The sequence below is a fragment of the Octopus sinensis genome, linkage group LG2 (genome assembly GCF_006345805.1).
Source record: "Octopus sinensis linkage group LG2, ASM634580v1, whole genome shotgun sequence".
In the NCBI taxonomy this organism is placed as follows: Eukaryota; Metazoa; Mollusca; class Cephalopoda; order Octopoda; family Octopodidae; genus Octopus; species Octopus sinensis.
In genome coordinates, this window is record NC_042998.1 from 54,625,974 (window position 1) to 54,651,816 (window position 25,843).

Below are 25,843 nucleotides of genomic sequence, written 5' to 3' on the forward strand. Positions count from 1 at the left end.
CCTCAACTAACCACCACAAATATAGGCCTCTCTCTGAAGCAAATTCATAGAAACTGTATTTAAAAAGTAAAACTTAATCTAAGGAACCCGTTATTTTGTTGCTTTTCCACCACCCCCAGTGGGTGGTATTGCCCCCCTGAGGGGGGTGGGGGGAGTGGAATGCCACCCACTTTGAGAGCCACTGGTATACATGGTCCAACCCATACCAGCATGGAAAACAGATATTAATTTATGATGATGGTGACTCATTTACCTCCTTTATGTCATCACTTCCCACCTTTAATTGGCCTTATGATATGACTTCAGACCACACATATTTTATTTCCATGCAGTTCATTTTAACTCTTTAGCATTCACGTTCCTCTGTCAAATATAATGCTCATTTATTCATTTTGTTTTGAATTAATCAGGCATTATCATGTAGCTTCAAGATTCTGATGATGGGACTGTTTTTCCTAACAATGACATTGTAAGGCAGGTATGAGAGGCTTGATCTGGCCAGTTTGAACATAAAACAGGTAGAATATTTGGGCCAGATATGACTGGTTTAAATGCTAAAGAGTTAAAGCCTAAAACTGAGCTATGGGTATCCATCAAATTAAGGCATCAGTTGACCCAGGGCTATAGTAGAAGACATTTACCCAAGATGTCATGAAGTGGGACTGAACCCAAAACTACATGGTTACAATGCAAGCATCTTAACCACACTGCCATACCTGCTTCTATTTATATATAATTCATGTGTATTTTCTTTCTCACTTAGTTCTAACTTCTCATTGTTAAAAATATTCCAACTTTGAAATGCCTTTTATTGGAAGAGAACGTTTACAGTATTCAATGTATACTTCATCCAACTTTTTAAGACAGAAGCATGTGATTTCCCCTTTGAGAAATTTAACCTAAATTTGAAACACTAGCAAAAGAAGAAATAAAGATAGACTTTTTTTCTATTCCACAGAAAAATGATTTTATTCACACAAATATGCAACCGAAGAGTTTAAAGTACCAGTAATGATAAGGCTGTTGACTGGGAGAACACAAACATGGTAAATCATTTATTAGCAAGAAAACAGTATTTTATTCCTTGAATAAAAAGCAATCAGTGTTTTCTTTTCATTAAAAAATAATTAAGCATGCCTTTATTTCAATAAAATTTTTGGTTTTGTTAAATGAAGTTAAAGCAAAAAAAAATTTCTTGAGAAACCAAATATTCTTTCCTTCCTTCATGCCAAGTTTGAAGAAAATATCTCTTTTGCATCTTACTTATTTGGTCTCTTAAATATATTGCATTTTGTGGCATTATTTCAAGCCAGCTGGAGATTTTGGGGCAAACTGCACGTGCATTCTTCTCGCGTATGCATAGTATCGATTGCAACAGCTGATGTACTTGCACATACAAATGCACGTTCCCACGGCTTTATCGATCGCATTCTCACCTGGAATCAATTTTTGTAATTTTTTCAAGACTTATACATGCCCAGATACCGTCGGCATCTACATATCAAATTTGAGAGCAATCGGATGGAGAATGCCCAAGATCCTATAAGACACACACACAGACAGACAGAACCAGTTGTATATAATAGATAATCATTGATGTATATTTGATGCTAAAACCACTTGTGTTTCAAGAGTTATCATTTCTGACTTCTGGTTGTTGTTGTTGTTGTTGTGGCTTGTTTAACTCCAGGTCAGCCTCATTTGAGCAAACTTATGATCAAAGGCATTTTACTCCCAAGCCAGCTTTGATGAGGCAGACTGATGCTGAAAGGTATTTCAACTGTCATTATCCTATCGCTTTAGCACCATATAGAAATATGTTAACCCTTCTAATACTGACCTGCATGAGACCACCCCTGGTTCTTTCATACAAACTTCCTGTTTTAAAAGGAGTTAAATTAGAACCTTCCATCAAACTTTAATAATACTCTTTTACTTGTTTCAGTCATTTGACAGTGGTCATGCTGGAGCACCACCTTTAGTCAAGCAAATCTACCCCAGGACTTATTCTTTGTAAGCCTAGTACTTATTCTATCAGTCTCTTTTGCCAAACGGCTAAGTTATAGGGACGTAAACACACCAGCATCAGTTGTCAAGCGATGTTGGGGGGACAAACACAGACATATACACACACGTACATATCATATTCATCATCATCATCATCGTTTAACGTCCGATCTCCATGCTAGCATGGGTTGGATGGTTCGACCGGAGATCTGGGAAGCCAGAAGGATTGCACCAGGCTCCAGTCTTATCTGGCAATGTTTCTACAGCTGGATGCCCTTCCTAATGCCAACCACTCCGTGAGTATAGTGGGTGCTTTTTACGTGCCACCTGCACAGGTGCCAGGCGAGGCTGGCAACGGCCACGGTCGGATCGGTGTATTTTATGTGCCACCGGCACGGAAGCCAGTCGAGGCGGTGCTGGCATCGGCCACGAGTCGGATAGTGCTTTTTACGTACCACCAGACCAGGGATCCTGGCTGGTTCAATTCGATTTCGCTTGCCCCAACATGTCTTCGCAAGCAAAGGGGGTTGGCATGGGTGCCTGTCGTATGGTCGGATTGGTGTATTTTACGTGCCACCGGCACGGAAGCCAGTGGAGGCGGCGCTGGCATCGGCCACGAGTCGGATAGTGCTTTTTACGTACCACCAGACCATACGACGGGCTTCTTTCAGTTTCCGTCTACCAAATCCACTCACAAGGCTCTGGTCAGCCTGAGGCTATAGTAGAAGACACTTGCCCAAGGTGCCACACAGTGGGACTGAACCCAGAACCATGTGGTTGGTAAGCAAGCTACTTACCACATAGCCACTTGTTCTAGACAGTGATGGTGCGTGACCTAGTGGTTAGAATATTCAGCTCATGATCATAAGCTTATGAGTTTGATTTCCTGAGACACTTTATTTCAGGTTGCTCCAGTCCACACAGCTGACAAAAATGAGTAGTATCTGCATTTCAAAGGGCCAGACTTGTCACAATATGTGTCATGCTGAATCTCCCTGTGAACTATGTTAAGTATACATGTGTCTGTGAAGTGCTCATATTAATTTCATATTAATTTCATGAGCAGGCTGTTCCATTGATCAGATCAACTGGAACCTTTGTCATTGTAATCAACAGGGTGCCAGAGCCATGCCGTGTTCTAGATACCAGCTAAATTCTTCATTATTTCATAACTAATCAAAACCCATGCTGTGTATTTCAATAGACGTGGTAACAAAAGACTTAACTTATGTATCCCTCCTAATTTAAAATGGAGTGTGAATTGAGAAGAATTTGGTTGCTAATTCTAACATATGTCTCATCTAAGTTCTATTGATTGTAGCACTGTCTGTTTCCAATGAAAGCTTGTCATTTTCCATTACAATAAACAGGTGTCAGATTAAACAAAGTGTAGAAACTGACACAATTTTATATGAAAGACAATTGTAAAAGAAAGTGCCTAAGAGAAAGTTGGATTGATGTGTGCTCATAGACACTCTGGAGAACAAGTCAGTGACATTGATAACAATTCATTTTGCTGCTAAACTACGGAGTCATTTGGTTTTACACCTGTTTTCTTATATGCTAGGAAGAGTTAAATGAATATATTATCGAGGCTTGGCCATGTGGTAAGAAGTTTGCTTCCCAACCACATGGCTCCAGGTTCAGTCCCACAGAGTTGCACCACAGGCAAATGTCTTCTACTATAGCCTCAAACTGATCAAAGTTTTGTGACTGGATTTGATAGATGAAAACTGAAAGAAGTCAATCATATATATGTGTGCATGTATGTGTGTCTGTGTCTTTGTATCTATGCTTGTCCCCCACCACTGCTTGACAACCAGTGGCAAAAGAAACCAACAGAATAAGTACCAGGCTTTAGAAACCAAAAATAAGTACTGAGATCAAATTGTTCAACTAAAATTCTTCAAAGGTGGTGCCCCAGCATGGATGCAGTCTAATGACTGAAACAATAAAACATGAAAGAACCAGATGCTTTTCCCTGCTTCTCACTCTTACCTGCGTTTCAAATAAATCATCTTTCATTTCACGTTTTTGAAGACTTAAAGCAGAGTTTTGTTTACAGGGGAAATAACAATAATGTCACTGCTCCTCGCCGCCACCATCGTTTAATGTCCGCTTTCCATGCTAGCATGGGTTGGACGATTTGACTGAGAACTGGCGAACCAGATGGCTGCACCAGGCTCCAATCATGATCTGGCAGAGTTTCAACAGCTGGATGCCCTTCCTAACACCAACCACTCCGAGAGTGTAGTGGGTGCTTTTACATACCACCGACATGAGGGCCAGTCAGGTGGTACTGGCAACTTGTAATTCAGTAAATTTAGGAGAAGCACAAATGTAAACAGACACATACATGCACACACAGACACACACGTGCACACACAGACACATATGCTTACCCACATGCAAACACACATGCTCACAAGGAACTTCTTTCAGTGTTGAATTCCACTTGCAAGACTTTGGTCAGCATTTTTTATCTTTTACTTGTTTCAGTTGTTACACTGCGCCCATGCTGGGGCATCAGCTTGAAGAATTTTTTGTTGAATGTAATGACCCCGGTACTATAGCTGGTCATAGACTGACCAATGGCTTCACATCCATAAAGCTAAGCACTTTATGGATGTAAAACCATCGGTCACTCTATGACCAGCAATATAAGCAAACTCCTGTAAATATAGTATTTTGCTCCACCTTTGGTATTCAAGTACAATTTCTTCCACCTTATTTTGCACCTACTTGCTTGTGTGTGTATGCACACACACACACACACACTTTTTGAATAAGCTAAAGTGAAAATTAAAGCCTAGATAACTCAAACATGATTAATAAATTTAACTCTACTAACAGCATAGAGTCCCACTACAAGTAATTAGTTTGTTTTCTATAAATTAATTAGCAACACCAACTTTTGATTTTCTCTCATCCTGTATTGTTATTATTATTATTATTATTATTACTATTACTATTCCGTAGTTTTAATTTTTATAGCGTGCTTTCACTTCACTACCGAGCGCAGCTCTGTGTGCCTTGGGTAAGTGAGACATCATTTGTTGTGATGCTCTGATGGTTATTGTATGGAAAGTGTTCTGCGTAGAATGTGTGCAGTGCCTAGTAGTGCAATTTTCTGTATGTTATATGTGTTTGTAAGTCCTGGTGTTTTTGTTATGTATTTGTCTGAATATTTTTTATCATGCCTAATGCACCTATTATGATAGGAATTGTTTCTGCTTTTAGATTCCACATTCTGGTTACCTCTATTTCCAGGTCTTTGTATTTTGAAAGTTTCTCCATTTCTTTTAGAGACACGTTGTCATCTGCTGGTATTGATACATCAATTAGAAAGCATTTTTTTCCTTCATGATCTCTGACAACTATATTTGGTCTGTTGGCCTTAATTTCTCTATCAGTGTGCATCGGCATATCCCAGAGTATGGTTGCTTTCTCGTTTTCTGTGACCTTTTCTGGTGTGTGCCTATACCATCTTTTTTCTGATGTTATTCCATAATGTTGGCATAGCTTCCAGTGTATGTAGGTCCCAACTCTGTTATGTCTGTGAATATATTCCTTTTTAGCCGGGACTGGGCAGCCAGAGATAATATGACTTATTGTTTCTTGTCCATCTCCACATATTCTGCAGTTACTTGTTATATTTCTTTTTATTACATGTTTTTGGTAATTTCTGGTGGGGAGGCTTTGGTCTTGTGCTGCAATTAAAAGTCCCTCTGTCTCTGCTTTGAGTCCTGAGCATCTCAACCATTGCTGGGATTTTTCTTTGTCTATTTCTTTTGCATTTAGTTTAGTCCAGTATTTACCATGAAGGGGTTTTCTTGCCATCGTTTTATCATGGTTCTTTGCTGTTCTAGTTTTAGTTTGGATTTCATTTGTTTTATAACTTTTGTTGTTTCTTCATCTTCTTCTTCTTCTTCTTCTTCATATTTGTTAGGTGGTATGATTTCTTGTTTGTATTTGTCAGCTTCCTTAAATACTGAGAAAAGTTTTTTGTTTTGCTCGTGTTTTGCTGCTATTTGTATCAGTTTTCCTTCCTTCTGAAGTAGATATTTTTGCAGTCCTATTGTGGTTATGTTATAGTAGTTTTCCAGCTGTATAAGGCCTCTACCACCTTCTATACGTTGTATATATAGTCTTTCTATGTCAGATTTTGGGTGATGCATCCTAGATCCTGTCATTATTTTTCTTATTTTCCTATCTATTTTGGTCAGTTCATTTTGTGTCCAGTTAAGGATATTGTAGCTGTAACTTATAACTGGGACAGCTAAAATGTTAATACCTATTATCTTGTTTTTAGCATTGAGCTCTGTTTTTGGTATTGATCTAACTCGTCTATAATATTCTTTTTTTTATTTTCTCTTTCATTTGTGTGTGTTGTGTCTTATCTAGTTCATGGATTTCTAAGTATTTGTAAGTTTGGCTTTGGTCTAATTCTTTTATTTCATTGGTTTTATCTAGTGTGATGTTGCTACTCTTAACTAGTTTTCCTCTTTTCAGAGTTACTTTGGCGCATTTTTCTAATCCAAATTTCATTCTATTTCTTTGGTAAATCCATGAACTGTCTTTAATAGTGTTTCCAGCTGTTTGTCATTTGCAGCGTATAGTTTTAGGTCATCCATATATAAAAGGTGGCTGATCGACTTGTCGTAACATTTATATCCGCATCCAGTTCTATTTAGCATATCAGATAGAGGTGACAGTGCCAAGCAGAAAAGGAGTGGAGAGAGCGTGTCTCCCTGGAATATTCCTCTTCTAATGGGGATGGCTTTGGTTTTCATGAGTCCCTCTTTTGTTTGGAGCTGTAGCACTGTTTGCCATTTATTCATAGAGTGTCCTATGTATTTTATAATTGTTGGTGCTACTTTGTTAAAGGCTAGTGTTTCGAGGATCCATGTGTGGGGGATGCTATCAAATGCCTTTTTGTAGTCGATCCAGGCCATACTGAGGCCTTTCTTCTTTCTGTGGCTGTCTTCAGTTATGGCCTTAGTTGATCTTTACAGCTATATGAGCCTTTGCAGCATCCTTTCTGCTCTTCTGGAAATAGGTTGTTTTCATTCAGGTGCTTGTTCAATCTTTGCGATATTACTTTGCAGCATCCTTTCTGCTCTTCTGGAAACAGGTTGTTTTCATCCAGGTGCTTGTTCAATCTTTGCGATATTACTGCAGTAAATGCCTTGTATATTGTAGGGAGACAGGTTATAGGTCTGTAGTTTTCTGGTTTTGCTGTCTCATTTGATTTGGGAATTAAGATGGTTTTCCCCTTCGTGAGCCATTCAGGCATTGTCTCTGGCTCTGCTAGTATGTTGTTAAAGTTTTCAGCCAGCTTTTTGTGCATTCCTGTTAGATATTTCAACCAGAAGTTGGGGATCTTATTATTACTATTATTATTATTATTATTGAGTGAAAGAGCAGTGCATGCCATCAAAGTGACACTGGGGTAAAATATACGAAGCCCCATCATGACTACCCGTCTGATAAGGGTACATTAGGCACATGCATCACAACCATACGTGCGCAACATGGTGATCTCATATCAAGATAAACAGCACATGACCTTGCAGGTGGGGCCCAGTTAGAATTTTTTTGCTGGTCGAGTAACCCATCCCGCTCAAAAGGTCCCTGAATAAGGGTTGTTTAAGAATGTTGAATGAAACACCCATGTTTCCAGAAGTGAATTATTCAAACCCCAAAGAATCCCACTCAACACATGGCTATGCTGCTCTCCCACTACTTCTGCTCGTGATCAGAGATGGACATATTGTCAGCCACTAAGGGACATGTTCAACTGGTTACGGTCAAACAACTGACAAGCAAATCTGAGGTATTGAGCAGAATATTGGCTGTAGCTCATCTTTTATACCAAGACAAAACAATGTACATGATAACACTTCCAATCAGTTAAGATCAGAAGCCACGAGAGCTACTGCCTGGTACTGCATCAGAGCATTCATTATTATTATTATTATTATTATATTATTATTATTATTCTCTTGCTCTTCACTCTCTCTATCCCCCCAGTCATCCCCTCCTCTTTCTTCCCAACTCATATTTATCCTCAACCACTCCTCCAAACTTGTTCACCATTCATAACATTCACCTTCATCTGGACCTTTCTCTAAATACATACCCCATCCTTCCACATCTGGCCCTACTTTCTCTTCTATTTACCTTGACATTTGAGGGTACAGTCTAGTCAGCACACTCTTTTATCTCTACTTCCATCTTCACCCAGAAAGCCCCATCCACCTTTATATAATGCAAGATAATCATGTATCTCCTCTACTTCAAGAAACATGTTCCTGTCCCTTTTTACACATTTTAATTTCTCAACACCTTGCATAAAACCACCACCTCCTTACTATACTCCCACACAGTTGATGGAGCTTTTTACTCTTGTTAGTTACATGGCAACTGCAATAATGCAGGTGCCGTGTAAAAAAAAAAAGGACACACTGTACACTCTGCAAAGCCATTTGGGTCAGGAAGAGTATCCAGGTATAGACTGCATGCTGAAACAGATACTGAAACATTATGCAGTCCTCCGACCTGTTAGAAACTATCAAACAGTAACCTATGTCGGTATGAATGAACAAACATTAAATAATGATGATGGTAATTGTGTGTGTGTGTGTGTGTCTGTCTGTCTGAGTGTGTGTCTGTGTTTGTGCGCATGTGAGTCTATGTTTGTGCATGTCTATACATGTGGGTATGTGTGTATTGGTCAGTTAATGAAATCTGAAAGGTGGGTGGAAGCACTCCGTCGGTTATGACGATGAGGGTTCCGGTTGATCCGAATCAACGGAACAGCCTGCTCGTGAAATTAACGTGTAAGTGGCTGAGCACTCCACAGACACGTGCACCCTTAATGTAGTTCTCGGGGATATTCAGCGTGACACAGAGAGTGACAAGGCCAGCCCCTTGAAATACAGGTACAACAGAAACAGGAAGTAAGAGTGAGAGAAAGTTGTGGTGAAAGAGTACAGCAGGGATCACCACCATACCCTGCCGGGGCCTCATGAAGCTTTTAAGTGTTTTCGCTCAATAAACACTCACAATGCCCGGTCTGGGAATCAAAACAGCGATCCTATGACCGCGAGTCCGCTGCCCTAACCACTGGGCCATTGCACCTCCACAATCTGAAAGGAACCAGTATTACAATAACTTAAACTTTCATCTTTTGAATTTTCAAATTCTTTCAGCTCAAAAGTTGTTTTTGTAAGAAAGTGAAAAGAGATAAGGGGTGGGGGAGAAAAAGAGAGAGTTATTAAATAATTATAATATTCTACCCTGACTTCTAGTCTTATTACACCTTCTTGCTAGTATACACACACACAAACAGTCTTTTACCCCATCAATCAACCCAAACACACACATATATACAAAATCCTAACTAGCATAGAGTATTACACACACACACACACACACATATATATATTGATGAATCAATAATAGATAACAATCAAAAAAGTGAAACACTGCTTCACTTTTTTATGCTAAGATCTTGTCATAATTTTATTTATGACCCCTTCTTGTTAACATACATTTCAAACTAATTTAATCAGTAAAAAGTTATTTAATGAAATCACTCAAAATTCTCAATTAGCTTTTTTCAAAAATTAATTAAAACTTACAGGTAGTGTATTTCATTGGGAAGGTGGTAACAAAAAAAATCTACTTACAGAGCTCAGTTCTTCCATAATGCTTTTCCTGAGGTCTGAGTTCATTTCAAGAGAGACTTTTAGTTTCTGTAATAAATATGATAAGAGACATAATCGATACAGAGATACAATTAAGACAATAATCAATAGCAGGGACATTTCTTATTTCACTTGAGAAGACAGAATAGAAAGTAGTCTAAAGTTTAATCAGCAGTTTGGTCACACATCCATCTATTTATTTATATAAACGTATGGTTACCACTTTCTCCCTCTCACTCACTCTCTTTCTCTCTCTTGACTGGGTAACCATGTACCTCCTTTATAATAAGACACCTGTTTCTGCCTCACTGTCATATACTAATCTTTCATCACCTGACACAAGATCACTTACACTAATTCCCCCTCTCCTCTCAAATACTTCTTGTCTTGCAAGTTAATTGGTAACCATGCCAATGCTGGTGCCACGTAAAAAGCATCCAGTCCATACTGTGAAGTGGCAGACATCTTGTTGTGTAGATGCCACCAGACGATCAAGAAGACTAGCCCAATACTTAGATATAGAGGGAGAAGTCTAGACGTCAGAGTAGAAGGTAGACTAGAGTCAAGCAGAGTAGAGTAGTCAACAGTAGTAGAGTAGTAGTCGGAGGTGTTGAGTAGAAGGCATCCGAATGTGTGACATAACACATCTAGAAGGGCATCCAGCTGTAAAAACCATGCCAAAACTAACCTTTCATGTGCTGGTGCCATGTAAAAAGCACTCAGCCATAAAAACCATGCCAAAACATACACAGTAGCCTGGTGTAGTCTTCTACCTGGTCGGCTCCTCTGAAACCATCCAACTCATGCCAGCTTGGAAGACAGATGTTAAATGATGATGATGGTTTTTCTTTTTTTAGTTTAATTTAAATTCTTAAGAGGGTTGAAAGCAGTCAATAACAAAGCGCTAGGACTTTTTGAATTAAGAGAGTTCCCAGTGTTTGTAAATATGTGGTTGAGTTTGTGTGTTGGCTGAACTGCTGATGCACACATCCACGTGTGTGAATATTTTCACATAAGAATCTTACAAAGGAGAATTTTTGGAATGTGTTACAAATCATCACTGTGCCACTGATAGACTGGATTGGGAGAATGTGCATCAGTTTTTTTGGGGGTTTTTTTTTGCTCTTTTTCTGTGAAACTGAGTATTTCCAGATTTTTGTGCAAATTTGTTGGTACATAAGCTAATGCACCAATGGTGATAGGTATAAATGAAAATTCATAGTCAGGGTACAAAGCTGTAAGTTCTACATGTATGTATATATGTAAGTATATAAGTAGGTAGGTAGGTAGGTCTCTGGGTATCTTGGTGTTGCTAGTGAGAGATGTGGTGGTGTTGTGCAAGCTGCACTCAACTTAAAACCGTTGCATAGGCACTGGTGACACTTAACTGTCAACAAAGGTATGTTCATCTAACAAGTAGACAGTTGTATATATGTACGTATGTATATTCAGTTTTATTTCAAGATTTCTTGCCAATAGAGAAAGAGCCAGTTTTTAACCTAGATCTAAGGCCCCTACATTGGAATTTCAACATCAACAACAGAGTATTTTTGTTTGTATGTATCATTCAGTTTTATTTCAAGATTTCTTGCCAACAGAGAAAGGGCCAGTTTTTAACCAAGATCCAAGGCTCCTTCATTGGAATTTCAACATCAACAACTGGGTATTTTCATTTGTATGTATGTGTGCATGTATCAATGTATATGTGCAACTTTCTATGTTTTGTTTTATGTATGCATTCTCATGCATATAGTTGTATATCTAGACATGTTCATATATATTTAAAAGATAAACTTCTGGAAAGAATTTTGTAGTTCCAGGGATGGATTGGATCTGTAGTCTTCGAATTAGCTTTCTTTCTGGTTTTGAGAAGCCTAATTTCTCAAGATTGGTATTTAGGCAATGTGTTACATCTCCCAGAGCTCCAATAATTACAGGTATAAACCGGAACTTGTAATCTGGACAGAGTAACTGCAGATTTCTCAATAGTTCAACATAAGTCTTCTCTTTTTCACTGATATTCAGTTTTATGTTAACATCTGCTGTCCCCCACCACCTCATTTGACAACTGATGTTTTTGTGTCTATATCCCCATAACTTAGCGGTTCAGCAAAAGGGACTGATAGAATAAGTATTAGACTTACAAAGAATAAGTCCTAGGGGCGATTTGTTCGACTAAAGGTGGTGCTCCAGCTTGGCTGCAGTCAAGTGATTGAAACAAATAAAAGATAAAATTAAAAAAATATATCATTATCATTTAACGTTCATCTTCCATGCATGCATGAGTAGGACAGTTGACAGGTAGAAAAACTACCCAAGTCTACTGTGTCTGTTTTGGCAGGGATTTTACAGCTGGATGCCCTTCCTAACACCAACCACTCTGCAGAGTGAACTCAGTGCTTTTTATGTGGCACTAGCAGTGGCAAGGTTAGTTTTGGCATGATTTTTATAGCTGGATGCCCTTCCAAATGCCAACCATGTTACAGTATGGACTGGATGCTTTTAACATGGCATCAGCACTGGCAAGATAACCAAGTTACTCACAAGACAAGGAATTATGAGAGGGGCAGGGGCATTAGAGTAGGGGAACTTGTGACAGAGGATGAACGGTTAGAGTATGACAAAGAGACAGAGATATAGAAGCATGTGTCTTGCCATAACAGAGGTGACCTAGTAACAGTGATGAAAGGTTAGAGTGTGACACAGAAATAGAAAGGCAGAAATAGGTGTCTTGCTATAGAGGAGGTACATCGTCACCCAGTGAGAGAGAGAGAGAGAGAAAAGAAATAAAGAGTGAGAGAGAGGTACAAGAAAGAGGCCAGAAACAAACCTTACCACTTCGAGGTTTTGTACACCTGCTCCTACCATAGACATTTTTTACCAGACATTTCCTGACACGATTTTTACACAATCTATGTGTACCATTTAGAATAATAATAAAAAAATAAACACAATATTCTTTTTTTAAAGGACCTCTTTGGGTATAAAACTTACCTTTATATCTGCAATACTTAATGTTAATTTACGTTCTGGTGAAGTCTGTTGGTTTTGTTTGTAATTATTATTATTTAGTTTGTTTTCAAGATTTTGCACCTTAGAACACTCTTCCTCAGTCAATGAATTGATCAAATCCTTTTAAAATGCAACACAAAATCATAAAATGTTTTTTAAAAGAAATTCATAAAAATTGAGAAACAAATACTTCAGAAAAAAAAAAACATAATTAAAATCTTCAAGTAGGATAAAAAGAATTTTTTTGCTAAAACTTTAAACTAAACTCTAACAGAAAGAGAAAAGTTTAATATTTCTTTCAAGAAAGTTACAAAAACAAGAAAAATTACCATTATAAATAGAATTATTGGAAAATAAAAGGAATAAGTGAAAATGTTGATATTTTATGTATTAATTTGTATTAATTTAATTAATTTCTAGATTCTATTTTAATTATATCTGAAGTGCTTTCAAGATGTCATTTATTTGTTTATTCTTTTATCAGTGTAATAAATTTAATTATCAACAAGTGATTAAAAAACACAGACATAAATTTAACAAACGTTCCACAAACGTATGTTGCTTTATTTAAATACAACTTTTTCCATTGTTTCCAAAAGGTTAGACATGTCTACCAAATACATTTGTTGCTATGGCAACTCTACAGAAATTATGATCAAAACCAAATTGTATCAAAGCTTTATAGCAATATTGTAATTTTTCATTTCCATGTTTGTTTGGTTCTTATTTTGTTTCTTTTGTGTTAGGTCATGAAAATTTTTCATATGAGCAGACAAAGCTGCATGATTCAGACATTTGCTTTCCAACCATGTAGTTCCAGGTTCAGTCCCAGTGCACAGCATTTTGACCAGATATCTTCTGTTGTATTACTGAGCTGACATAAACCTTATGAGTAAATTTGATAGACAGAATCTGAAAGGCTGCATGATTCAGACATTTACTTTCCAACTATGTAGTTCCAGGTTCAGTCCCAGTGCACAGCATTTTGACCAGATATCTTCTGTTGTATTACTGAGCTGACATAAACCTTATGAGTAAATTTGATAGACAGAATCTGAAAGGCTGCATGATTCAGACATTTACTTTCCAACTATGTAGTTCCAGGTTCAGTCCCAGTGCACAGCATTTTGACCAGATATCTTCTGTTGTATTACTGAGCTGACATAAACCTTACGAGTAAATGTGATTCACAGAATCTGAAAGAAACCAGTCATAGGGCTTGTTATTTTACAATGTTTTGTTCCTACATGAAGCAGGGTCAGACAATCCTTTAGGGTTAAACAGAGATTTAGACAAAATTCTTTTTCATCATTATTGTAGCTAAGTAAAATAATTATCTTGCTAAGTAAAATTGCTGTCTTCCACACATACAGGCTTGTCCTTTTAGGTGCTTTCAGGTCCTTTCAGATGCTGGTGCTGCATTAATGCACACATGCCAGTACTGCATAAACACACTCATGTCAGTGGCACATAAAAAGCACCCAATACACTCTTTGAAGTGGTTGGCATTAGGAAGGACATTCAGCCGTAGAAACCATGCGTCAACAGACAGCTGGAGCCTGGACAGCTCCCTGCTAGCCAGCTCCAAGTCAAACCATCCAACTCATGCCAGTATGGAAAGTGGACGTTGAACAATGATGACAATAAGGATGTTTTGGGGTTTTCTTGTGATATCATTTGCATTTGGCTGAGCTTAAGCTATTTCCTAATATGCTAGATGATGCATACGCATCTGTGTGTGTGTAAGCCTCTGTATGTGTGTGTGTGTGTGTGAGCCTCTGTATGTGTGTGTGTGTGTGTGTGTGTTGCATATGTCAGCCTATGTGTTTACTTCCATTTGAGCTTAACTGAAAAATTGCTCAACTACAAGTGAGGATGTTGTTGTCATTTTCCCTACCAACAAGTCATTTGCTGGTTTTGTGGCTTTAAAGACATGTGAAACAAGAGATCACTTAATTGAAAACTAAATAAAGGTTAGCAACAGGAAGAGTATCCCACTGTGAAACAATGCCTCGATAATATATTCATTTGAGAAAATGAACGTGAAAAATGAACAAACAAAATATATGGTTTACACATAAAACTCTTGTTCTTGTAGTTACTTAGCATAAGATCAGCCTTGGTCAAGTAGATCCATATTCAAAGGTATTCCTGCTATTATACCATCATTAAGTATATAAGGGAATGAGTAGACCAATGCATCATTTTCATTGAAAATAGCAGAGTTTGACTGCAATTCAAATGCAAGAATATCCTACTGGCTGGTAATTAAGACAATCTATCTATAGCTTTTACATTTGCATGTTCTGATTAAAATATCTGTTATAAAATAGTAGTTGAAACTTACTTACATCACTACAACAGCAATTGAATATTTCCTAGCATTTGAAGTCTTCTGTACGGCTTCTCCAAAATAGGAGCTGAATACTATGCTAAATGGTAAAGACCCCTTTCGGCCATGAGCGACCATGAGATCGCACCTAGAAAGTTACCCACTAAGGCACAAGTTTGGGCAAGGGATGTTGATGGTAGACCAGCAGTCACCCACGCATACAGGCTTCCCCTCTCCATGTCATTGATGTAATCCAAAGGAAAGGCAAATACAGCTTGGCAGCAGTGACACCGCAACTCATTTCTACAGCTGAGTGAACAGGAACAGCATGAAATAAAGTGTCTTGCTCAAGAACACAACACACAGCCCAGCCCAGGAATTGAACTCACTACCTCATGCTTGTGAGTCCGATGCTCTAACCACTGAGCCTTTACATGAATACTATGCTAATGCTTCACTAAATTACAAATTGAACACTTCTTTATTACTTCGTGGATATAGTTGAATGCTCGCTTACTGCTTCATTAAAACAGTATTTAAACACTTCTTTATTGTTCCACTAAAATATTAATATAGTATTACAGAGATGTACTTGCATAGCAAGTGACCTGATCTGAGATCGTGCGCTGGAACGAAAACATTTGCAGCGTGGAAGGTGTTTATAAGCTATTTAAGAAACACACAAAAACCATTAAATTCACTTCAACATTAAATTTAATTTGCCAAAAAATTTTCTTTGCTTTGAGACCATGACCTGTTCACTGACAAATGTGGTCTCAAAGTGACGAAAATACTTTGGCAAATTAAATTAAATTTAAATGTTGAAGTGAATTTAACGGTTTTTGTGTGTTTCTTAAATGGCTTATAAACACCTTCCACACTGCAATTAATATAGTAATCGAGTCTTATGTTAATGTTTCACTAAATCAACACCCAGGAAGAAAAGTTTTATAATCTAGTCAGGAATTGAGAAAAATCCAGCACTCCTAACTTTTAACCCTTTAGCAGTTAGATTACTGTCAAATTTAATACATAATTCACATTGTTTTGAATGTAACATGCATTATCTTGTAGCTTTGAGATTTCAATGATGTGATTGTACAGTTTTAGAATGACATTGTAGTGTCAGTGTAAGAGGCCAGATTTTGACAGTTTGAACACAAAACAAGTAGACTATTTGGGCCAAATATGACAAGTTTAAATGCTTAGGAGTTAAAAGTCTCCCAGTCCAGTCAGATTATTGTGGCTTTGTCCAGCTTGAACATTTGTAGCTCAATGTTTGCCAGAAAAGCTTGGATGGTGATAGTAGTATCAGTGTAAGAGGCCAGATTTTGACAGTTTGAACATAAACAAGTATTTGGACCAGATGTGGCCAGTTTAAATGCCTAAGAATTAAAACTCTCCCAGGTCAGTCAGATTACTGTGGCTTTGTCCAGCTTGAACATTTGTAGGTCAATGTTTGCCAGAAAAGCATGGGTGAAGGGACAGGTAAGGAGGATAGAGTTGCAATAGAGTAAAATTTGCTTCAAGCAGCTAATGATCAGGTGGACGTGTGAAGGTGTTAACCTTGTGAGATGGATGAAGCATACATCATCATGTCCAATTTTCTATAATAGTTTGGTTTGAAAGCAAATTCTCAACAGTATTTCATACCAGAAGGATGCAAATATAAATTCAAACCAGACATATCAAACCAGACATATCTATTTGGTAGAACCTGTACCAATAGTCTATCTAACTAGATTTTCTAGATACACCATCCGCTTATTGTAGAGTCATTTGTATCTTTGATGTAGTGAATTTCTATTATGATGAGAACTAATTTTTGAAAATGAAATTAAGAGGATTAGCAAATTATGAATTAAATTTTATCTATAACAACCAAATTACAGTAAAAATTATTTAAAAAAAAAAGAAAAGAAAATTAGACATTTACTTTGTAGTCTTCAGAATCACTGCTGCTTAAACTGTCATCAGATTCAAAATCATCTTCATAGCTCACTCTACAGTTTTCTGTGAAACGAACTAAAAGAATATGCAATGAATATGTATACTGTACATTTATGTAATTTTATATTCATTATCACATGAATAATTTCATATTTTTGCATGATTTAAGCACCAATGTCTTTATGCAGACATTTCTTTGGTAAATTCAAAGAGAAAATGTTATTGAAATGTTAGATACTTTGGATGATTCAAACAGAATTAATGATTGGAATGTTGAAACAGAAAATCCACATTTTGGAGATGGTTTAAGAAGAATTAGATAAAATGTATTGTAAAAATGTCTAATACAGTTTCAGTAACAAAAGAAGTAAAAAGAGCATATTGAAACAGTTGTGTTTCAATATCAACTATTTTAGCAAAGATAGGATAATTAAAGAAGTGGTTCAAAAACTAGGACCAAAGGATTATATTTTTTCTTCAGTGCATTCTGATATTTTACTGACTGAGCCAGCTATACTGTTTCAGTTATGAGGACAATACAGAACAGTAGAGAACATCAGAGATTTATAAAAATGTTTATTTGATCGCAGGTTGTGTGGTAAGTAGCTTGCTTACCAACCACATGGTTCCGGGTTCATTCCCACTGCGTGGCACATTGGGCAAGTGTCTTCTATTATTGCGTTGGGCCGACCAAAGCTTTGTGAGTGGATTTGGTAGACAGAAACTGAAAGAAGCCTGTCATATGTATGTGTGTGTATATGCTTGCGTCTGTGTTTGTCTCACCAACATCACTTGACAACCGATGGTGGTGTATTTACGTCCCCGTAACTTAGTGGTTCGGCAAAAGAGACTGATAGAATAAGTACTAGGCTTACAAAGAATAAGTCCTGGGGTTGATTTGCTGGACTAAAGGCAGTGCTCGTGCATGGCCACAGTCAAATGACTGAAACAAGTAAAAGAGAGTGATCTCTGTAACAATGTATTAAAGGGTTCTCTTGATGATGTGTTGTAGTGAAGCCTCCAGTTGCACTTGGAACATCCAGTGCTATCATTCCAAACAACTCCAATGGTGAAACGTATGTAGGGAACAAATGATACAAACTTCTGTTTATCATAATTCCTCCTATATTTGCTCTGTATACTGTAACTAGTAATACTACTAAGTACAGTAATAACCTAAGTACTATATAATAGTAGGCTGGATGATAAGCATCTAACTAAAAACACAAGATATACTAAAATTTCTCAAGATGAAAGTGAGGGTCAATTTTTACTTTAAAAATTGTTTGTTTGTTTTTTACTATAATTAATTTCACATTGCTCCAGTTCACTCAAGTGTAGAAATGAGTTGTGGCATCACTGGTGCCAAGCTGTATTAGCCTTTGCCTTTCCCTTAGATAACATCGAACATTTTTCCTAGAGAAGATCAAGCCACATACTTCCTACACACATAAACTACAGTACTTTTTGTTTGGAGATGTTCATGAACAGAAGGGTGCTGAAACAGCTTTGCTTTCCGGTCAAGTTTAGTGCAGTTAAATAACTCAAACTAAGCACAGGCATGGCTGCGTGGTTAAGAAGCTCACTTTGCAAACATCTGGCTTCCAGTTCAGTCCCACTGTGTGGCATCTTGGTCAAGTGTCTTCTATAATCCCAGGCAGACCAATGCTTTGTGAGTGAATTTGGTAGATGGAAACTGTGTAGACGACTACTATATGTATAAGCATATATGTGTATGTGTATGTGTGTGTGTCTCTTTGTGTCTGTTTGCCCGCTACCACCACCATGGCTTGAAAATTGCTGTTGGTTTGTTTACATCCTTTATAACTTAGTGGTTTGGCAAGAGAGTCTGACAATAAATACTAGACTTAGGAAAGAAAATTAAGCACTGGGGTCAATTTGTTTGACTACAACCCTTCATGGTGGTGCCCTGATATGATCACAGTCCAATGACTAAAACTTGGAAAAGGCTAAAAGTAAATTGTTAGAGTTATAACAAACACTATGAAGAAAACTTTTGCTGATGCAACAAATGTAGTCTTGCTGTTACGTAAATGATGTTTGCAAATAGTAAAAGGAATTGGAATATAAGGGAATTACAATCAACCAACTCTTCAGTGTTCACCTGACCCACACTGACTTAGATTGCAACAAATATAAGATATTGCAGCTGCTAATAACAGGAAAGCTAACTGTAATTCATGTTTGAAGCAAATAAATATCAGATTTTTAAAACTAGCTGTCATGTTTGTTTAACATATCTGTATGCCAAAGTATATGAGATTGACCCAGGTCTGAAAATCCTGGTCTTACATTACAGATCTGCTTGGAAAAACAAAATCTTGTTAATACATGAATAAAGGGTTTTTTTTTTTCTTTTTTTTTTCATGAGACTTCCTTATCATCATTTTAATGTCCAATTTTCAATTTCCGATGCTTGCAGTTTATTGAGGCAATTTTTTCTATGGCTGGAAGTGCTTTCTTGTTGCCAACCCTCACCTGTACCCAAGCTAGGTAGTATTTCCCCATGGTCAGATATGTTTATGCAGAATACCGAAAATGAAAAGTGCAAACTGCTTGTATGACAGTGGTATACATTTTACAACTATCATGAAATGTCAAAACCAAGAGACATGGACATGCATACACACACAGACATGTGTGTGTGTGTATGTATATATATATCTGTGTGTGTTTGGGAGGGGGTGGATGGATGGACAGATAGATAGATAAGATAGACAGACACACAGATAGATAGATAGATAGATACATAGCAGGCTTCTTCCAGTTTCTGACAGCCAAATCCACTCACAAAGCTTTGGCCAACCCAGGACTATAGTGGAAGATACTTTGCACCAAGGTGCCAAACATTGGGACAGAAACTGAACTATGTGACTGGGAAGCAAACTTCTTCCAACACAGTGACACCTCAATAGAGAAACTTCAAAACACTTGTAAGATGTCTGCCAAATACCAACTTAATATATTAATGAATAAAGATGGCAGCGAGCTAGCAAAATCATTAGTAAACTGAGCAAAATGCTAAGTGTTATTTTGTCCTTCTTTATACTCTGTGTTCAAATTTCACCAAGGTCAATTAATAAAGTACCAGTTGAACACTGGGATAATGTAATTGACTTAGCCCCTCCCTTGCAATTGCTGGCCTTGTGCCAAAATCTGAAACTAATATATCATTGAGTAAAAACAAGCTACTGTGATTCTTCTAAAATATCTACCAAATTCTGGATTATTTTGAAAATTTATTGCAACCCACAGGTAGTAAATTCTTGTTAAAGATACAGTGATTAGATGGCCATAGAATTGGTAAAAACAGGTGAAGAGCATACAAATATATTAAATTTTATAATTACTCACCATCTTCATCCATTCCTGCAAGACGGGATTTGATTGATTTTATATTCCATCTCTTCCGAGATCTTTTAGTGAGTGGGGCCTGGCGCTGTCTACGGTTACTCTGTATATCGTTCTCCAGTTCTTTCAGGTAACTCTGATCAAGGAAGAACCTGTTTCTTCTTGCCACTGAAAATATTAGAACATTGACTATTTTATGTGCATACATATATATATATATATTTAGGGAGAATTCATGAAAAAAACAAAAGACAAAGACAGGTGGTGTAGAAAACAAACAGATGTATTAGTATAACACTCAGGAATTGAAAAAGTCTTTTATGTTTCGAGCCTACGCTCTTCCACAGAAAGGAACACAGAAAGAAACAAGGAGAGAAAAAAAAGGATATATATATATATATATATATATATTGGGTAGGTGTCTTCCGCTATAGCCCCTAAGCCGACCGGAGCTTTGTGATTGAATTCGGTAGGCGGGAGTTACTGCCGTGTGTGTATGTGTGCGTATAGCTGTTCAGTGCCTCTCCAAAAGAGAGAGAGAGGGATATGCATGCATGCACACACACACACACATATTTACATATAGAGTGGTTGACATTAGGAAGGACATTCAGCTGTAGAAACCAAGCCAAATTAGACTGGAACTCATTACAGCTCTCCAACTTACCAGTTCAAGTCAAGCTGTCTAACCCATGCCAGCATGGAAAGCAGATGCTAAATGATGATGAAAATGATGATGATATATATATAAAATAATGTCCTATAAAGCTTTGAATACTAAACCTACATTTTGCTTATTATTTTTTCTATTGTTCGACTTGTATTCCATGCACAGGCTCAGTAATTCACAATGTGGAGCATATGCCCCACTGGTGGGGCCTGGGAAAACAGTGATCAGAGGCATAACATAATGTCTCTAGAACGATTAAAACTTACAACTATTTGCCAAACGCAAGGTTTTCATTAAGTGACTCCCTCTTTTCTTTTTTTTAGTCAAGAATATCCTGTTTTTTGGAAGGGTTTTTTGCACTTAGTACTTAATAAAACAGTTACCGGTAGACTCTTTTGTACTAAATAAAGGATTTAATATTGATTTCAAATTTTGGCACAAGGCCAGTAGTTTCAAGGGAGAGGGTAAGTGGAAAGCTATTGTGGGGCCAGGAGTAAAATAAGTTGGGAAAGATTGCTCTAACCTATCCTAAGTTTTGTACCTGACTCATGCTACACTGTATACAGGAGCGGAATGTTAAACCTATACTACTGTTAGATTCAGTGATCAGAGGCACAACATAATGTCTGCAGTAAGATTAGAACTTACAACCTTTTAGGTCATTAGTCTACTACCCTGCAACATCTCATCCAATGTACCTCATATATCCATTGTGCCTTATGTAGCCATTGTGCCTTATGTAGCCATTGTGCCTCATGTAGCCATTGTGTCTCATGTAGCCATTGTACCTCATGTAGCCATTGTACCTCATGTAGCCATTGTGTCTCATATAGCCATTTTGCCTCATGTAGCCATTGTGCCTCATGTAGTCATTGTGTTTCATGCAGCTGTTGTGCCTCATGTAGCCATTTTGGTTGCATATAGCATTTTACTGTGCCCTACCATTATTGATTATTGAAAGAATAAATGAATGGATGGACGGTGAAGCCACATGGACTAGTGGCTAAGGTGTTATGCACATAAGCATAAGATTTTGGCTCAATTCCTGGTTTTGGCATCACATTGTATCCTTGAGCAACTCACATCATTTCTGGTAACTCCCAGCCGACTCATCCAAAATGATCTCCAGCCTTGTGATGGACAACACTTGTATGACAGTGATGCTTGCTTAGAACCATACTGTGATGTCAAGACAAGGGTACACACAACATACACACACACGGACACAAACTTACATACACACACAGTGAGAAAGACAGAGATAAAGAGAGAGGGAGATACATAGACAGAGACAAACAGACAGATAGTTTTTCACACACACACACATATATACACATATATAGATATACATATATATACAAATATATACACACACATATGTATACCTACATATAAACACACACATATATATACATACATAAACACACACCTATATACACAAATATATAGATATACACAAATACACACACACACACATCTATACACATACACACACAACAGGCTACTTTCAGGTTTCCGTCCTCCAATTTCACTTCCAAGGCTTTACTCAGCCCAGGGCTATAATGAAAGACACTTGCCGAAGGTGCCATGCAGTGAGACCCAACCTACAACCATGTGGCTGGGGAAAGTAAACTTTCAACCACATAGATCTCATCAGTGTCTATGTTGGCGTGGCTTAGTAGTTAGGGTGTTGGACATACGGTCATAAGATTGTGGTTTCAATTACAGAACTGGGTGACGTGTTTTCTCAAGCAAACCACTTCATTTCAAGTTGCTCCAGCCCACTCAGCTTGCAGAAGTGGGTAATCCTGCAATGGACTGGCATCCCATCCAGGTGAGGAATTTCTACATCTTGGAAACCAGGAAACCAGCCCTTATGAGTCAGCATGGTTCAAGAAGGTAACCTTTACCTTCTGTTTTTTGGGGTTTTTTTTACCAAGTCTGTGCCTATTTACATAAATGGATGTAAAAACAGTAAAATGGAAACAAATGAACAAATAAATGAATAAATAAGAGAAAGAAGTTATATCCTGATCTGAGTAAAATTATTCTTACTTAGTTGAGCAGCAGCCCTGTGTCTCCTTGATCGGGCTTCATGATTTGGAGACGGAGACTTCAGTTGTGGCAAGGGCGGGTGTATGTCCATTTCAGCATTGGCTCCATTCATATAAAGAGTGAATCCTTGCTCTTTTCTCTCCAAAGAAATCTCCTGCGATGTTTTGGTCATTAGCTTTCTAAGCATCCTACAAAAATAACAGTAAATTTTAGAGACACTGGAATATAAAGAAATTGTATGAATATATATGAAATGAACATTTGACTGTTATCAACCTCAGTAGCATAAAGGATCGCCCCCCCCACCACCACCACCACCACTTTGGTCATGAATGACCATGAGATTGCACCAAGAAAGTTACCCTCCGAGGCACAAGGCAAGGTCGTTTATGGAAGACTAGCAGTCACCCATGCATAACAGTCTCCCTAGTACAGCAACACATTTCTATAGCTGAGTGAACAGGAGCAACATGAAATAAAGTGTCTTGCTCAAGAACACAACACACAGCCTGGACTGGGAACCAAACTCACTACCCCATGATTGTGAGCCTGGTGTTCTAACCACTGAGCCATACACCTTCACAATCTCAGTCGCATAAGATGGCCTGCAAAGGTCTTGAACATCGTTTCTTTTATCTCAGCTAAATCATGAAAGTCAAGAAAGTTGTGCACTTAGAAATTTTATAAAACCTGAATGATCAAACTTGCAATCAACTAAGAACATGTTCACAGCCAGAATTTTTCTAAAAACTAAAGAAATGGCTGTGTGGTAAGAAGTTTGCTTTCTAACCACAAGGTTCTGGGTTCAGTTTCACTACATGACACCTTGGGCAAGTGTCTTCTATTATAGCCTTGGCCCAACCAAAGCCTTTGGCAGACAGAAACTGAAAGAAGCCATCATATATATACATGCACACATATGATTATATCTATGTATATATCTTTGTGTCTCAGTTTGTCCCCCCACAACCACTTGACAACCAGTGTTGGTGTGTTTACAACCCTGTAACTTAGCAGTTTGGCCAAAGAGACTGATACAGTAAGTAGTAGGCTTTAAAAAGAATAAAGTACTGGGGGTCAATATATTCAACTAAAATTTCAAGGCAGTGCCCCAGTAAGGCCACAGACAAATGACAGAAACAAGTAAATGATAAATGTTATAAATGATATGTTATACATGAAATAGTTTTATTCAATTTCTTAAAAATAATTGTTGAGTACAATTTATTTTGTAAAAGAATCCACAAATGTTGAAAGCAATGATAAAACAAGAATTATAGTGTAGATCTTTGTGTTTCAAAGTGTATTCATATGTTTTAGAAATAAAATTTAATTCTTCACCATTTAAACCAACCATGTCTGGCCAAAATATTCTACCTGTTTCATGTTCAAATGGGCCAGATCTGATGTCTCACACATACCCTACAATGTCATTCTAAAAGTAACAATTACATTATCAAAATCTTGAAGCTACAAGACAATGCAATATTAATTAAAAAATAAGTTTCAAATTTCAGCACAGGGCCAGCAATTTTTGAGTAGAGGGTAAGTCAATTACATTAACCCCAGTAATCAACTGGTACTTATTTTATCAAGCTCAAAAGGATGAAAGGTACAGTCAACCTCAGTAGAATTTGAACTCAGAACGTCAAGACAGACAAAATGATGCTAAGCATGCTTACACTTGTGCCAACTTGCTGCCTTAAATTAATTAACAACAAATAGTATAGATATAGTTCATGGATGTTTCCTGCACCAGTTTCACATAGCAGCCCCAGCCCATCCAAAGTACCTTGGATCGCAGAACGGCCTGCTGTGCTTACCTTGGATCGTAGGGCGACCTGCTGTGCTTGAGGAGGCCTATTGAGTCAAGTACATCAACATCAAAATAAAGATCAAATGGAAATTGTAGTTGTGATACCTGTGCCAGTGGCACGTAAAAAGCACCAGCTGGACGTGGCCGGTGACTGGCTTCCGTGCCCGTGGCACGTAAAATGCACCAACCAATCATGGCCACTGCCAGCCTCTCCAGGCACCTGTGCCGGTGGTATGTAAAAAGCACCCACTACACTCATGGAGTAGTTGGCATTAGGAAGGGCATCCAGCTGTAGAAACACTGCCAGATCAGACTGGAGCCTAGTGTGGCCTCCTGGCTTCCCAGACCCCGGTTGAACTGTCCAACCCATGCTAGCATGGAAAACAGATGTTAAACGATAATGATGATGATGATGATGATGATAAATAAGTATTAAATTTCATAAAGTAATCTGAATGCTAAAAGAAAAAAAAATCACAGTATTGGCTTTAGTTTAAATGTTTGTAAATAATTCCTATTAGGCACGTAAAAAGCACCATCCATCCGTGGCCGTCTGGCACCTGTGCGGGTGGCACGTAAAAAGCACCCACTACACTCACGGAGTGGTTGGCGTTAGGAAGGGCATCCAGCCGTAGAAACACTGCCAGATCAGACTAGGCCTGATGCAGCCTTCTGGCTTCACAGACCCCAGTTGAACCGTCCAACCCATGCTAGCTTGGAAAGCGGACGCTAAATGATGATGATGATGATGATATCTGCAAATGATTTTCAAACAATAATAGAAGAATTAACCAGAGAATATTTTCTCAAGAAACCACACAAAAACTATTTCATTTTGAAACACTAGCTACAACAGCTATTTCCAATAGCTGTTGTGACACATGTAAATGACAAATTGTGAGCATAGAAGAAGTCTG

The 25,843-nt window shown here is 37.8% G+C and overlaps 1 protein-coding gene across 2 annotated transcripts in view; it reads right to left on the reverse strand.

Moving 5' to 3' along the window:
* LOC115224684 (katanin-interacting protein-like) overlaps positions 1–25,843 on the reverse strand; it is a 656,564-nt gene that overhangs the window by 532,493 nt on the left and 98,228 nt on the right. The window contains exons 4-8 of one of the 2 annotated variants that reach the window (XM_036513321.1): positions 23,111–23,298; positions 20,389–20,553; positions 17,000–17,076; positions 12,714–12,851; positions 9,702–9,767 (exon numbers count right to left, since the gene is read on the reverse strand). In XM_036513321.1, coding sequence (XP_036369214.1) covers positions 9,702–9,767; positions 12,714–12,851; positions 17,000–17,076; positions 20,389–20,553; positions 23,111–23,298 — 634 coding nt within the window. Of the gene's footprint in view, positions 1–9,701; positions 9,768–12,713; positions 12,852–16,999; positions 17,089–20,388; positions 20,554–23,110; positions 23,299–25,843 lie in introns of both variants that reach the window. The other variant, XM_036513315.1, reaches the window with a different exon arrangement.